A 16,215-nucleotide genomic window follows, 5' to 3' on the forward strand; every position below is an offset into this window, starting at 1 on the left:
GAGTCCAGGGGTACGGAGCACAGACTCACTGTCGTCACGCTGCCTCACAGATGCTCTAAAGAGAGCTCCGGCAGGAGAAGACACTGATGCCGTGTGTGCGTGGCAGCCTTTAGTACATGGCACACACTCGAAGGCAGCTTGTCCCGGTGGCCTTGCTGATCGTGGGTCATGGTACTCTCCACAGCTGTGAGATGTAAGCACGGATGCCTCTGGCCTTCCAGAGGAGCCTGTTCCATCTTTCCCCTTCCGGCGCAGGGCAGTAAGAACCCCAGATGTGGGGCACACACTACTGTCCCCCACTATTCCTGGTCCAAACAGGACAGTCCCTCAGCTCAGCTCTGCCAAAAGTAATTTTTAGAGTACCTGTGGTGTGCCCTTAGCTTCTCCCCGGAGCTGTCCAGGAGTAGCTCTATCGCAGCCGCCTGAGAAGGGCTGCAGAGCAGAGGCCAGGGGTTTCTTGGCCGTGCGCCCTGGCACCAGCCTTCTGCGGACGCGCAGTGAGAGTTACTGCAGAGTGATCCACTTCTGTCCTTCGCGCAGCCCCTGCTGTAACATACCTGCCTGTGCTGTAATTCTGACTTGGACTTGTGCTCTGTGACAATGTGTGTTCTGTGAAAGACGAGGATGCGGGTTCTGTTGTTCAGTGAGCGCCTGGGAACGCCAGCTACCCCGATACAGCCCGGGGGCTGGGGAGCAGCCTGCCCTCTGCTCCGCGCAAGCACCACCGCCGGGCCACCAGGCCCCCCGCCCCACCAAAGCACCCTCCCCAGCAGCACTTCCTCGGTGCAGACAGGACGCCGCTGACAGAAGGATGGCAACGCGCAGCTCAAGGAGATGTGTTTTGTTTCTAGTAACACCCGCCGGGCAGCAGAGGTCTGGATGGACGAATACAAAAACTTCTATTACGCAGCAGTGCCTTCTGCCAGAAACGTCCCGTATGGAAAGTAAGTGTGACTCGTGCCCTGTCTTGCTGCTTTGCCTGGGATCCGTGCATGTGCGTGCGTGTGTGTGTGTGTGTGTGTGTCAGCAGGGTGGTCAGCCCACACCCCAAGCAGCGTTCTGTGGCCAGAGTTGAGAAGAGCCACCAGGTGTTAAAGGGGGGCCCTCTACCCAAGGCCGGCGAGGGCCCTCTCGGGAGGTGCTTGGGAGACAGCGGGGTCCTGGGGACAGAGGTGTGGATGGTCCGGTCTCCACCGCCTGCCCCAGCTCTTGTCTCATCGGCAGACCTCCGGCTTTGACGTAGCGCCCGTCTGTTCTTTGCGTTTATAAAGAAATCTTGTCCCCTTCTGCAGTATTCAGAGCCGACTGGAGCTCAGGAAGAAACTTAGCTGCAAGCCTTTCAAATGGTACCTGGAAAATGTCTACCCAGAGCTAAGGTGAGGCCCCGGGGCCGGGCTCTGCCAGTGGGCGCGGGGCCTGGAGGTGGTGGAGTGCAGACCATGCTCGGGGCGAGAGGCTGGGAGCAGGGCCCCAGCGCTGTCCCCAGGCCGCCCCCCCCCGCCCCGGTTCCTCACAGACCTGGAAACCCTCCCAGGTGTCAGTTCATGCAGCTCGTCCCCCTGGCGAGATGACGGGGCTCCGTGAGTGGCCAGAGGGGCAGCCCCCAGCCTCCCGAGGGGTGCCCTGTGCCTCCAGCCCTCAGGCCCTCCCGGCCCGGGCCTCACCCTCCCGGCTCCTCTTGCCCTGGAGACCCCAGGCTAAACCAGCTCCATCCCCTCCCCACCCATGGGCCAGCAGGTGACGGTGCCCGGCAGAGGCCCGGAGGATGGCCTGCCCGGGGTGCCCCTCCTCCAGGCTGGTTTTGACCTCACGTGTCACGGGAGTGACCACGCTGGCCCCCTGCTCCCCTCCACGAGGACGGATGACACAGAAATACTCCTGAGCTGCCCTCTTCACCTGGCCTGTCCTTTTAAAGGACTGCCCGCTCGAGGCCTGAGGGAGCGCTCGGAGGACCTGCCGGTCTGCGGGCTTCAGGCTGCACCTGAATTTCGTCTTCTTAAAGGGCTTTTGCCGGACGAGTTTTGCCTCCGAGTGGCACATCCCTTTTTCCGAATATTCCAGCGCACCTTATAGCAGGTCGCGTGTCTCGAGCATGGGATCTGTGTCTGCAGGAGTCACCACCATCCTCTTGTGTGCTGCCGGGCCCTTGAGAGCCCTTGTCGCAGAGATTTGAGAGCCGGGTCCCGCAGCCTGTCCCCTGCTGTTCACTCCCGTCGCTCTTTGGCTCCCTGTGCTTTTAAAGGGAGGCCGTGCGCCCCATGCCCCGAGGGGAAGGACATCACCCGTGGGGCGCCCCTGGGGCGCCCCTGGCCGTTGCCTCTCCCCTGGTCGGCCAGGGGCTTCACGGCAGTGGGCTCCAGCCCCTAACGGCGCCCACTTCGCTTTTGCTGTCACGGTGGCCTGTGACTTGGTGACGAGACGCCCGATGCAGTGACATTAAAGCACGGTCTCGCCCTGAGGCCCCTGTGATTTGGGGCGACTATGGGCCCTGCACCACCTGAGACCACATCTCAAGCGTTCACGCCACGGCGGTGGGTGGACCTGCTGCCCTGTCCGTGCCAGGCAAGGGGGGCGCCAGCCTGATGTTCGCGTGTGTCAGCGACACCTGCTGCCGTCCACTGCCTGCTTCCTGCGGGCCCGGCCCTGCGCTGAGTGCCGGGGTGCGGTGCTCCACGGCTCTCGCGGCGGCCCTGTGGGGAAGGACCGTGCGAAGCGGGCACGGGGCTGGAGAGGATGCGCCTGGCTGGCGCACGGCTGGTCCGCGGCCAGGGCGGGGCCCGGGCTCGAAGCCTGCCCCGTCCCCCCATTGTGCTGCCTTGCCCTGTTTATACTAGGCCACCCGACAGACCCACCTGTGGTCTCCCCTCTATTAGGTAAAGGCCAATCCTGAGTCTACTGGAAAGTTCCAGGCAGCAGGATCTGACCACATTAACTGCTTTCCTAAATGCCTGTCAACAACTAACCCTGATGAGACAAGGGGCTTTTTCTTTCCCGAAAACTGTCCCTGGTACGAGATAGAAAGAATGCTTAGACTTAAAACCTGCACTTAGGGTTAGGAGTCGAGAGGCTCAGAGCCGTGCTGTCTCGGGGCACGGCCAGGCCTGCGCTGGGGGCACGTGGCCTGGAGGCAGCCTTCTTGCCGCCCGGCCCCGTCGTGAGGCAAGGGCTCTGAGCACGGGGCGGGGTGGGACGCAGGCACGGAGCCTGCGGCCCTCGAGCTCAGCGAGTGACTCTCTCCTTGGCTCCAGGGTTCCCGACCACCAGGATATAGCTTTTGGGGCCTTGCAGCAGGGGACCAACTGCCTGGACACTTTGGGACACTTTGCTGACGGTGTTGTCGGAGTTTATGAGTGTCACAACGCTGGGGGGAACCAGGTATGTGCACGGGGGCACCAGGGAAGGGGGCCCGAGGCCATATGTCCCACTGCCACCCTCCTCCTGCGATGGCTGCCCCCTCACAGCCGGCCTGGGGCCAGAGGGGACATCCTCCTGGAGCTGCCTTCCGCCTCGGGCGGGCTTGTCTGCGGCTGCAGGGCCAGGTGGCCCCCCCTCCCCATCGCCTTCCTGCCGCCTCTGTCCTGCCTGGCCGTGTGCTCCTCCCAGGGCCCCTGTCTGCGTCTGCACCTGCCTGTGTCCCTGCTCACAGACGCTTAACCACGGCCGCCAGGGCTGCCTATTAGATGATAGAAGCTTAGATCTGAAACGCCCACCCCCTCGGTCCTCGTGGAAAAGGAGGGAGGTAAGTGAGGGCTTGACAGGCCCAGCCGTGGCCTGTGTGTCCCAGAAGAACAGGGCTCTAGAAGGTGCTTTTCCCGTGAGACAGTAACAGGTATTTGGTAAAATGAGGGCCTCGTGCCCATAAATGGCCGGGCGATGCTGGGAACACTCATCTACTCGGGGGTGCCCGGCCGTTTTAAACAAAGGCTCTTTAACTCAGTGTATCCCAGAGCCTCCTTTAAATAGAACCATTTCAAAAGGGCGCCTGCCTTTGTGTGCAGTTGGCTGGCCCCATCCTCCCGAGGAGCATCCTAGCAGACGGCAGCCCCGGACTCTTGGCCTCCTGTCTCTTGGTGGTGCTGTCTTCGCAGCTGCCCAGCGTGGCCCAGGCCTGGTAGATTAGACAGGGGGCAGCCCCCAGCCGGCTCTGCCGCTGTCCCAGGCAGATGACCTCCCTGGCTCTCGGCGGAAGAGCCGAAGAGCTTCTGGGAAACACGGGTCCCAGGTCCCCCGCCCGGATAGCCTAATTTCATGAGTCTGGGGTCAGAGAGCATCAGGGTATTTGAAAGCCCCCAGGGTGGGTGACCCCACGTGAGCGCTGGGCAGGAGGGCTTCCCAGCAGGAAGGATGCAGGGGCAGGTCACAGCGAGGCGGTGCGCCGCTTCCAGCCCCGCCGTCCCCCGAGGACCAGTCTGGGCCAGCGAGCCACTTCCGAGATCAGGCCGCCCAGTAGTCCTTTGTGTGCTGACGAGAACGTTCTAGATCTGCACCACCCAGCACAGCAGCCACCAGCCACCTGTGGGTGGCGAGTGTGACGGGATGTACAGTTCTCACTTTGTTTAACTGTAATTCGCTTAGCCACGCGCGGCTGGGGCCCTGGGGAAGCATCCTGTGGAGGTAGGAAGCCAGGGCCGCAGCGGCTGCGCCAGGTGGTACCCTCGCGAACCTTCCAGAGCGAGTCCCGTCTGAACTGAGGGCAAGTGGGTCCTGGGGATGAGAAGCGAGGGGTAAATGGCATTTTCTTATGGTAAATCGGGCCCATGCTCTGGAAGAAAAAGGTGTGTCGTCTGGTTTCTGGCTGGGCCTCAGCAGACACACAGGAAACGGGGAACTTTAAGAGTGGCAGCTCAAAGGAGCGTTTCTTAAATATTCGTGCACTTTGTTTTGCAAATTCAGATCACTGAAATGCGCCAGAAGAAGAAAGTGCAGCTCTCTCTGCTGTTTGCAGAGCTGAGTTCGTTTTTCTGGAATTCAGTGTAAAGCCTGCTTTAAAATAGTGAAGCATGCCATAGCAAGAAGTTGTAGCAACATTCAGACGTGAGCTTTCACTGGGGATCAGCACCCCCCCCAATACCTTCCAACACCTGCTTCCAAGAACAACCGAAAACCCCTCTCCGTACAGAGTCATCCCACCCGTCACTCCTCTTACCCAAGTGGGGACGGGGTCTTTTTGTCACTGGATCACACAGATGGTATCCTCCTTCCTGGGACCTCTGTGGTACCTGGTGGTGCTTTGAAAGCACCCTATTCCGCCCCACCCCCCTGTGGAAGGAGAACATTGTGGAAGATTGGAACCAACCCTCAGGGCCCGGCATGTGGCCCTTCTGACGAGGCACTGCAGACTCAGAGCCAAGGGCCCCCAGGGACAGGTGGACACAGGTGTGCACAGGTATGCACAGGGCGTCCGAGTTTGGGCAACGGTGGAAAATAGACCGGGCAGGACCTTTCAGAGCCTTTGGTAGGCTACTAGTGAATCTACAAGAGAGATGCGGGGTCCAGATGCAGTGTTTCCCTAATTTACTTGACCTAGAACCAACTTTTCATAGAATTCCTCACAGAGTACGCTTGGAGAAACCCTAATTAAAAGGTGAGAGGGCTTCCCTGGTGGCGCGGTGGTTGAGAGTCCACCTGCCGATGCAGGGGACACGGGTTCGTGCCCCGGTCCTGGAGGATCCCACATGCCGCGGAGCGGCTGGGCCCGTGAAAAAGAAAAAAAAAGGTGAGAAAGTTGAAGCTGAGGGGACTGCCCAGTCTGACTCCCTGTTAGGGGACAAGGAAGCCTGCCCACACGCCAAGGGGCTTGCCCTTCCTCTCCTGGACAGTGACCCGAGCCCACCCCTCCCAGCTGGACCTGTGTCTCACCGCTGGCTGGGGGAGGGGTGTGCGTGTGGCCTCCAGGTGTCATTGCTTTCTTCTTTTAAGATTTGATGAAAGTTCATAATAATGCAATTGACAAGGAAATTTAGTTATTTCTGAAGTATACATTTTAAAGTAATAACTAGAATTGACTTCTAACATTATACCAGAACAGAACATATAAGATTTTTAGGAATTTCATGTAACGTCTGAAACATTTATATTAACATATTTCCATACAAATAACCGAAAGAAAGTTCTGGTATTAGTTGTTTTTTTGACATGTATGCACTGATGTGTATAAAATTGATGACTAATAAGAACCTGCAGTTAATGCTTTCTTGATAACAGAGCGTCTGCTCCAAGGTGACTCAGGTACTGAGCAGTGAGGCTTCTCGGAACGGAACGTTCTGTATTCCTTCCCTTAGCTCTGTCCCCTGAGGACAGAAAAAAGAAAAACAACGTCTCCCTAGCACTTAATCGTGCCTAAAGTTACATGACACAAGCACTAGTGTGATACCCGCTCTCCCACAGGGGAGGAAGCCTCCAGGGGGCAGGGCCTGGCCTGTGTGCTTGCTGCCAGGAGTCTGAGTCATTGCAGGCGCTCAGCGGACAGTCAGTGGGTGGATGAATGGACAGACGGATGGACAGATGACTTGCAGCAGCTTTCCTGGGTTTCCAGCAGAAGCGGGGCATGGGGAGGGCACCCCCTGTGGGATTCTGAGTTGGAAGAGGCGTCGCTGCTTCCAGATCCTGAGGGCTCGCGTGGGTTTTATCCCTTTGCAGGGGTCAAGTCCTCGAGTGCCGGTCAGAAGCCTCACCCTCCTGTCTCCGCCATAGCCCTGCCAAGAGCAGGCTCCCTACCTCCTCTCCCGCCTTCCACCCTGTGACCCCACTCACCCATCGTGTCCCCTCCCCGGCCTCCTGCCCTTTCAGACGCTTTTGTTTAGTGTTCAGAGTACGTAGTTCCGCTCTCGGCTCTTAAGGGACGTGTGTCTATCTTTTAAGATCATAGGCAAGTTATTTCAGCACTCTCTGCCTCAGTTTTCTCATCTGTAAAATGGAGATAATAGTAGCTTCTCACAGGGCTGCTGTTGAAGGGCTTAGAACAGTGCCAGGCGCATCACAGGCACCCAGGGTGCAATACTGGATCCGTTCCTGGGGACCTCACGGAGCGTCCCGAGCATCGGTAGGCCAGCTTAGTGCTCAGTGATGAGGCACGTGGTCTGTAACTTCACACGTGACAAGCCACAGTCACAAATGCTGTTTCCAAAGCACACCCGTGTTGGGGCAGCCAGTCCAAGGAAATGCTGACCCTGAACTGTCCCCCTTGGGGGTAGCCAAGCTGGACCTGCAGCGTTCACAGCCCACGGTGCATGACGGGACATGGGGTGTGGAGCTCTCACCTGCGTCTGGGCTTAAGTTCTTCCTACTGTTGGCCGAGTGCTCAGTCAGTTATGAGGCTCCCCGACACCCCCGGCTGGAGACTTGCTCTTAGGCACAAAGTCCTTTGTTGGCCCTGAGCTGTCAGGGCTTCTGAAGCCTGCTCCCCGCGTGCCGTCCCCTCCGGGGCCCTTCCTTGTGGCATCCTTCACCCCGCGGCCCCGCGGGCGGAGCCCTGACCTTGGCTTTGTGTTGCAGGAGTGGGCCCTGACCAAGGAGAAGTCGGTGAAGCACATGGACTTGTGCCTGACCGTGGTGGACCGGGCGCCCGGCTCCCTCATAAAGCTGCAGGGCTGCCGGGAGAACGACAGCCGGCAGGTAGGTGCCGGCCGGGGGCCAGCCCAGCAGGCCCAGCTCCCCCGCCCCCCAGGGCCTGGGTCCCAGCGGGGACGCTGGGTGTTCACAGGCGGCACCTTTTGACTGGCGCTGTTCTGCGTCCCCGCGTGGAGCCCCTGAGGGGCGCAGGGCGCGGGCTGGTCCTTCTGCCGGGAGGTCACCGTCCTGGTTATTATTCCTCCCCGCCTGCATCCATCTGTTTATGTTTGGTCTGTCCTCTAACAGCCTGCAGAGGCAGGGCTGTGCTTTGAGGCTGCGTGTTCAGCTCCTTCGCGGGTCTGTAAGGGCCTCCTAGGCTGGGCACTGGGGCAGGGGGTGGTCCCAACACCAGAGGCGGCTCCCCTCACCCTGGCGGCCAGCTGAGCCGGGCGGGGCCCTTCCTCAGACGCGGCCCTCGTGCCCAGCTGTGGGTACTGCGCCCAGAAAGGCTCTGTCTGGTGATGCCCGAGAGCACCCAAGGGACGGGGATGCTGGTGGCCAGCGTGCGTGGGTCAGCACGCCACCGACCCCTGCGTGGAGGCACAGACCCCTGGTCCAGGAGGGGGTGGGGTGACCAGCGGTGTCCCTGGCCCCTGGCTTCTCTGTAGCTGGTGCAGCCCAGCCAGTGCACCCCACCAGGAGCAGTGCTGGCCCGAGCCAGCCAGAGTTCAGCTTGGCTTTAAAAATGAAAATGTTTGACTTTACTCACGAGAAGTTAATGAAACACTGACCTACAAACCAGCCTAGAAAAGGTGTTGAGGTTCATGATAATGTCTCCAGAGGAGGTGTTTCACCCCGGTTCACTTCCATTGCTGACGAACCCCCCAAGCCCGAAAGGAAGGCCTATATTTTATAAAAATATATATAAAGCGGCCTTTATTTCTGAAGCCAGAGGCCTGCTGTGGCTTATTTCCGAGTATGTTCTCATTCTCTTCCCCACACCACTGGCCATATTAAAGAGAAATTCCGCGCGTTTTTGTTTATTCATTAAGTATTTTTCCTTTTTAAGTTTACAAATTGTAAACGATTAAGGTGCAACTGGATGAAACGTTACACGCACACTCGTGTTACTTTTTTCCAAACGGTTCAGAACCTGTGTTTACCTCTTTGGCCGGTTTTCTCTGACCTGCGCCCTGGGGGTACCTTGGGGGCAGAGCCTTTCTTGGGCTTAGGGGGAGTGGCTAGTGCAACCTCCAAAGGACTTTCCCACGTGCCCACACGGGGAGCCGGGCTTGTCCTCTTCCGTCCCTCCTCACGAGACTCACGGGTCTGGGGAAACTGAGGCCTGGGGCTGGCTGGAGCCGGGAACCCACGTGGGCTTCCCACCCACCACTCCTTTCACAGAAGGGAAGCTGAGGCCCAGGGTCCCCCAGGAGCACCGAGGCCCACACCAAGCTCCCTTGCTTGGAGCCCAGTTGTCAGGAAACACTTGAAAAGGGCCGTCTCTCCTCTGTCCCTGCCCCCACCGCCTGCTTCCAGGTGCCCCCCGCCCTGCTCTGCAGAACCCCAGCAGGTCCCTCAATGCCCATCTGTGTTGACAGCTGTGGCTCCCGAGTGAGAAGGAGAGGGGCTGGTAAACACGGAGGCCACTGTCCCCAGCCCCAGCCTCCTGGGACCTGCGTCGGGTGAGCGAGGTGCTGGGCCAGGTGCCCTGCCCCGGCTGTAAAGGCAGGGGCGTCTAGGGTAAAGGAGGGACAAAGTGATGACTTTATCTGGGCTCCAAACCTTTGTTAAGAACAGACAGATGCTCCATCTCTGGAGGGGTCTCCTTCAGTGAGAGCTTGCTGTACGCCAAGGGCTGACGTGTTCCTGCCACCTTCTGGCTCTCACCCTGAAGGGCTCACGTCATAAGAGGGAGAAAGGCCTGCAAACAGTGAGCTCTTCTGGGTGTGTGGTGAACATAGTGGGGATCTCTTAACCTGTCAAGCCCGAGCCCTTCCTTGCCTGGTAGAGAACGTGTGGCCCTTTCAGTAGAGCCTCTGCATCTGGGAATCTGCCCACCCCACCACAGCCGTCTGGGCCCAGGGCTCCGGGCTGCCGAGGCCGCCTCCCACGGACGGAGCTGGGGTTTGGGCGTTGTTGAGGCCTTCCACCTGGCGGACGCTGTGACACAGGCAGCGCTCCCCAGGGAACGGAGTCAAAGTCCACCCATTCCAGATTCTTTGTCAGGCAAGCCCTGGCCACTCAGTGACACGTGGACGTTGGCAGCGTATGACAGCGCAGGAGGAATGGCAGCAAAGAGGGAACAGGAATGAAGGAGGTGGTGATGGGCAGGTGACGGGCGGCCCCTCTCCCTGTGCCCATCGGATTGCACTGCGTTTCACTGTTGGCAGAAACTCCAGGCCGGCAGGCTGACTTCACAAGCGGCCCAGGGTTCCCACGGGGGCGTCCTTGCAGGGCCCCTCCCTGCCTTGCTTTGCCTCCTTTGCACCCCATTCACTTACCCTTTGAGAGGAGGCTTCTCAGCTGGTTCTGTCTCAAAGCTGCACTCCTCTTGCCAGTTGGAACATTGGCTTTCCAGGCACATCTGTGTGTTTGTGTTAGGTGTGCATTTGCAGAGTCAAGGGGGAAAGGAAAGCAAGAGTAAGAAAATGTAATTCCACGACGTCCAAAGGATTTGCAAAAATACCAACGGAAGGGAGCTTCTGTGCATACAGTGTAAAAAATTAACTAGAAGCACAGACTGCATTAGTGAAGGGAGAGCTTATGTAAGAAAAAAGCATGTTCCTTTTTTTTTTTTTGTAAAGAACAGGCATTCGAGATTTTTACATGGGGATAAACAACATGAGAGGCCCTCAGGTTTCCCACGGCTGGGCTGTGGGCCTGTTCGCTGCTTTGCCTGGCCGGTTTGGGTTTAGTGGGGCACAGGTGCGTACCCACAGGCGTACAAAGGCGCTACGCCCTGGACTGTACGGGTGGCACACGCAGAACTCGGCAGGTAGCGCTCGGGGACTTAGGGTAGCTGAGACAGGCTTCCACAGCCGCCAAGGTGGAGAGATTGCAGAGACAGACAGTGGAGAGGTGGTCTCCGCAGCAGGGCATTCTGTCCACACAAGCATCCCTTTCCCTCCCATTGGCCTCACCCCATCCCTCTGGCGCAGCACGAGGCCCTACGTGTACGCGGGCACGCTGAGGGGCCCGGGCCCGGCACCGGCCTCAGCAGGGCTGCTTTCAACAGCCAGGGGCAGGCAGCCTGGGCCCTCCTGGAGCTGACCTGGTTCCTGTGGCTGCTTCCTCGAGGGGAAATATCCGCAGATGAGGCCGTCTTGTGAAAGAATGACAAGTCTCTGCAGGAAATTCCCCCATGTGTCGAGTCCTTAAGACCGAGGAGGGGCGGGGGCCCAAGCATGGGGGGCTTGGTCGAGGGGATGCCCGAAGAGGGTGAAGGATGGGTCAGGGCAGCGGTCTCCAGCAGGGCCCGGAGACGAGGTTTGGGGCTGCAAACCAAGCGGAGAGTGCTGGTTTCTTCCTGGGCCCTCAGCGGACCCTGTTTTGTCCCCGTGAAACAGGAGGGAAGGGGGCAGGGCACAACCTTTGAAAGAATGACATAGCCCGAGGACACAATACAAACTGATTCGAACCAAATGGGTCCAAGATGGCGGACGAGTCGACTTCCACTAGACCTTGAGCCTCAGTATACGCTCACAGTAACACATCAGCAAGCTAAATGACACACCCACAGGCGCCATGACAGTTCCAAGAGCGACCACAAGGGTCAAAAAGAGGGCGGCGGCCCAGTTCCTGGAAATCCCCGCCCCTTCCCCCAAACAGCTGGAATACTCCTACCACTCATTAGCCTGTGAAATGACCCACCCCTATAAAAACGGACAACCCCAGACCCTGGTGCCACTCTCGCCTTCTGAGATGGCCCACGCTGTCTGTGGAGTGTGTGTCTCTAAATAAATCCACTTCTTCCCCATCTGTCACTTTGTCTCTCGCTGAATTCTTTCTGCGATGAGACACCAAGACCCTGAGAAGGGAAGTGTGATCTCAGCTGGAAGCCTGTGGGTTTTGGCCGGGTTGGAGTTACAGCCGCGTGGGTTCAGGTCCCAGTCTGAGGTGCGTGGTTTCACCCGGGCTGCTGCGGATGCCCGTCCGTCCTGGTCAGAGACCTTGTGGTGAGTGCAGCCCGCAGACCCCGAGAGCAGCCCCGCTGTGCCCTCTCCTGGCGGCGCCCCTGCTGTAAGGTGTTCTCCTGTCTTTTGCAGAAATGGGAGCAGATCGAGGGCAATTCCAAGCTGCGGCACGTGGGCAGCAACCTGTGCCTGGACAGCCGCGGGGCGCAGAACGGCGGCCTGAGCGTGGAGGTGTGCGGCCCCGCGCTGTCCCAGCAGTGGAAGTTCTCGCTCAACCTGCAGCAGTAGAGCGAGCCGCCCGCGTCCTCCCGCGCCGTCGGGCCCGACGACGAGCCTGACCGAGCCCGACGTTATTGATTCTGTTTCTTAAACTTTTGGAGAAACTATATACCTCAGTATTCCATCACGGTCTGAAGGTCGGAGGACCTCGGCGCGGGGCGGGCGGCACCGGGGCGGCGAGGAGGGAGGAGCTGGCCCACCCCGACCCCGGGCCCCGCCGCCTCTCCCCGCCCCGCGCCAAGCGGATGGATGCGGGAGCCCCACGCCTGCGGGCGGCAGGACCGGGAGGGAAGGGGCGGCGGCCGCAGCACAGCGAGAGGAGCTCTCCAGCCTCCACTCGGATCCGCGGATAGCACGTCCGGTTTCCATCCGGGTCACGGTCACGGTCACGGTCACGGTCACGGCGTTTGCCCTGCCCCGCCCTCCCAGCTGTCTTCCCGGTGCAGACCCCCTTCCACGTGGCGTACCTGCTCTCTTTGGATATGAACTTTGCTGTGGTGGGACACTGCACACAGACATGTATGAAGAAAGAATGTACGGTCAGTTCCTATGGTTTCTGTAGGTCACCCTCATCCTGTAAGTTGTCCACAAAGCAGATCACAGCGTCAGGAGGAGGGGCTGAGCCCTTCGGCGCCCGAGGGAGAAAGCGCCTCCTTTGCCCCCGGAGCCTTATAGGTGGGTAGGTCCTGCTGTGGCCGCCACCCCGGGAGGCTTGCCCTGCCCCGAGGCCCGGACCCCGGCGGCATCTCGGTTTGGCTTCAGCTGGGAGTCGTGTCCTGCTCTGTGTCGGAATCCACTTTTCGTGCCCTTGGTGTCCGTAAACCCTGAATGGGTTATGTAATTTGACAGAGTATTGCTTTGGGTCTTTGTAAATTAGGTTTCTTTTGTCTAAGGATAAAATGAGTAAACAAGCATCTGCCGGCTCCCAGTGACGGTGGGAAGCTGTCCCAGGCAGCACTGGGCTCATGCTGAGGGCCCTGGTGTACTGGCACCGCTGTGAAGCTCACCTGGGCCCAGCCCCGCCTGCCTCAGGGGCTCTGGGTCAAGAGTTAGGAAAAGTGAAAACCAAACAGCACCCGCTCAATGACGCTGACGATTCGGGGCACAAAACGGGAGCTTTGTGGCTTAGGAGGCGCAGGTCGGCATAAACCACAAGACGGTCATGAACTAAAAGTAAAGCAGGAAGAGCGGCCTGGGCGCGGCCCTGACACCCAGGCGTGTCCCCGCAGAGCCCTCCTTGCCTCCGAGGTGCCCACACGCAGGGGTAGCCCAGCCGCAGGCCCCACGGGGCGCCCCGGTCACTCTCGTGGTCACTGCCCTCCTGCCTTCCTGCGCCCCCCTCACCCAGCACTTCGTCACACAGATGCCCCGTGTCCAGGAGGCGTCACACGGGCACACCTTCAGGCCCCTCTGGGAGGGCCTGGGAGGTCACAGAGAAGTGACCCCAGAAGGTTCTGCCAGGTTGGCACTCGGCCAAGTGCAGCTCTCTCCTGCCTGTTTCTTCTAGGAAAGGGGACGTTGGTCTTTCTTCCTCCACTGCAGAAGCCCCCCATGTGTTTGCTTTGTGACGGTGGGCTCGGGCCTGGAGGCGTGGCTGGGTGACTTTGTTCTGCTTCTTTTGGCCCCCTGCCGACCAACCAGGTGTATCTTCGGTGGACCGGGAGGCCGTAGCTGGATTAACTCGGCACAACTGTATCTTCAGAGGCTGATCGTGACCACCAGTAGGCTCTTAGGGGGAGTCCTGGGTACCTGTGCAAGGCTGCTGAGCACAGGTGGGGCAGGAAGCAGCCACCCAGATCCTGGGTTCCGTTGTCAGTTGACTTCTACTGTTAGGAAAAAAATCCCATGGACGGAAAACAAATTTGGCTTTAAAGTAACACAAATTTTAATCAGGTTCTTGACAAATTCTTTGCCCACCCAGAAGTCTTACCAACCTTTGTACCCTTGAGATGCGTCCCCCCGGGGCCCTTGGGGGGCAGCTCCGCCATCCCTGGGGTGGTAGGGCTGGCGGCCTTGGCAGGTGTGGGCATTGTGGGCTGAGGTGGGCTGGGAGGGCTCCCTGGGTGAGCTATGTTTACATGACACAGTGTGCCAAAGTGACTTACTGTGGCTGCATTACTTTCTAGTCATCGGGACTGTCCCCCTCTCCCACTCTTGTTTTTACAAGTAAAGATCCTTTCCTCAAAGCCCTTGGAGCAAAGCGTGGCGAAGTTAGTTGTCTTCTCTGTGCTGGTCTTTCTTATGTCTTCATAAAAGCTAAAATGATGGTATCTGTGATATGTTTTGCAAATTCAAAATATAGTTTGGTAATTTTTTTTCCAGTTGATTTTTAAAAAGAACTGCTGTACAGAGCTTGTACTTCGTCCATTTTATAGATGGAAACCATCCTTGAAAACTGTTTAACTTAAATAAAGAGGAGACACTTTATAGATACGCTCTGCTGGCGGCTACAGTCACTCTTGGTCTTTATAGGACGGACTTGCCTGGTGTTTGGGGGCTGTGATGATGGTCTCTTGGGAGAGGGGTGCTGCTCGATTACCATGTCTTATCACACTTTTAAAATGCGTTCACCTTTTACTGCTGCACCTTTTGCTGTTTATTCTTTTTTTTTTTTTTTTTTGCGGTACACGGGCCTCTCACTGTTGTGGCCTCTCCCGTTGCGGAGCACAGGCTCCGGACGCGCAGGCTCAGCGGCCATGGCTCACGGGCCCAGCCGCTTCGCGGCACGTGGGATCTTCCCGGACCGGGGCACGAACCTGCGTCCCCTGCATCGGCAGGCGGACTCTCAACCACTGCGCCACCGGGGAAGACCCGGATGTTTATTCTTATTTGGAATAATAGCCGTTATCATCTGTGGAGTGTTTATGATGTGCCAGGCCCCACTCCAGGCACTTAAATACATCCTCATTGCCTTCTCCCAGTAACCTGGGAGGTAGCATTACGGGCTGCATTTTACAGTTGGCTGGGGAAACTGGTGCTTAAAGCTGCTGGCCTGCTCAGCGTCACAGGCCAACCTGCCCAAGGTCACGCCACTCCTAAGTACTCCCCTGGCCAGCCCCAGGCGCTGAGAGCCAAAGCCTGCGCTCCAAACCAGGGCAGGGGAGAGGCTGAAGGGCCAATATCATCACAGCTTTTAGAGTGTTTTAAATGCTTATTCTATTTACCAGTTACCCGGGCTCTCCAGTTCCATTCCAGGCGAACTTGAGTCCTTGCCCCTCTTCCTGGGCCTTTAAAACTACCTTCCTTTGGACGACCCCACAGGTGTGTCAAGGAAACACAACACTGACCAATTCTTCAGCAATTTGGGTTGCAACTGGGGAGGCTGAAAAGATGGCCCCGATGAGTGTTTTGAACCTTCTGGAGGCCCTGTTTCTGCATCCTCTGTCTCCATTATTTGAGACAACCAAAATTTGCTCCGCTGCCATCTGAGAAACAGGAAGAGCTCTTAGCGTAATTGTGCAGGACCCATCAGAGGCCTTTAGGAACTGTGTGTGTGTGTGTGTGTGTGTGTGTGTGTGTTTACCGCTTTGACAACAGGAATTTTCTGAGAAACTCTCTATGTTGCCCTGATGCCCTGGAGACCTAAGAGCAGGGGGAACGTGTTAAATGCCAGAAGTGGATGAGCAGAGTGTCTGGCAGGCTCAGGGTGGGGCGTTTGGAGACAGGATTGGGTCAGTCTGGCCAGCATGCGGAGTCCCGCATGCTGAGGAAAGACTTTGGGCCGATTCTGGGGGGAGGGGAGCTATATGAGCCTTGGACTGGAGCAGGGAGGATCAGGTTTGCAAAAATATTTAGAGTAAGGGACTTCCCTGGCGGTCCAGTGGGTAAGACCCCGCACTCCCAGTGCAGGGGGCCTGAGTTCGATCCTTGGTCGGGGAACTAGATCCGGCATGCATGCCGCAACTAAGAAGCCCGCGTGCCGCAACTAAAGATCCCACGCGCCACAACTAAGACCCAGCGTGGCCGAAATAAATAAATATTTTAAAATATATATTTAGAGTAAAATACTTAACCCACCTCGGCTCTTTGATTCTGCAGTATATTTCACGTTTTAAAAAATATTCAGCCAGAAAAATAAGATGTTTGCACGCCCTCTTCTGTCCACGGACTTACCTGAAAGAAAAAAGAAAATTTTCTTCCTAGATGTTCTTACATATTCCTGAGCAACTTACTAATAATACAATATATATGTATTTGAGCTTATGTATTACGTGTGCCTGCACATGATAAACGTGTTTCCAAAAGCCCT

At 57.8% G+C, this 16,215-nt stretch overlaps 1 protein-coding gene across 2 annotated transcripts in view; it reads left to right on the plus strand.

The window, feature by feature from the left end:
• GALNT2 (polypeptide N-acetylgalactosaminyltransferase 2) overlaps positions 1 to 15,660 on the plus strand; it is a 181,402-nt gene extending 165,742 nt beyond the window's left edge. The window contains exons 12-17 of one of the 2 annotated variants that reach the window (XR_014297933.1): positions 852 to 944; positions 1,293 to 1,376; positions 3,249 to 3,375; positions 7,495 to 7,614; positions 11,820 to 13,320; positions 15,594 to 15,660. Coding sequence is in view for 1 of the 2 variants with exons in the window: in XM_082674349.1 (XP_082530475.1) it covers positions 852 to 944; positions 1,293 to 1,376; positions 3,249 to 3,375; positions 7,495 to 7,614; positions 11,820 to 11,975 (580 nt within the window). In the remaining variant the exon portion in view is untranslated. Of the gene's footprint in view, positions 1 to 851; positions 945 to 1,292; positions 1,377 to 3,248; positions 3,376 to 7,494; positions 7,615 to 11,819; positions 14,400 to 15,593 lie in introns of those variants that run through there. The other variant, XM_082674349.1, reaches the window with a different exon arrangement.
• Positions 15,661 to 16,215: the final 555 nt, after the last annotated feature.

The sequence above is a fragment of the Grampus griseus genome (assembly GCF_964374135.1).
Source record: "Grampus griseus genome assembly, chromosome: 16".
NCBI classification, from domain to species: domain Eukaryota; kingdom Metazoa; phylum Chordata; class Mammalia; order Artiodactyla; family Delphinidae; genus Grampus; species Grampus griseus.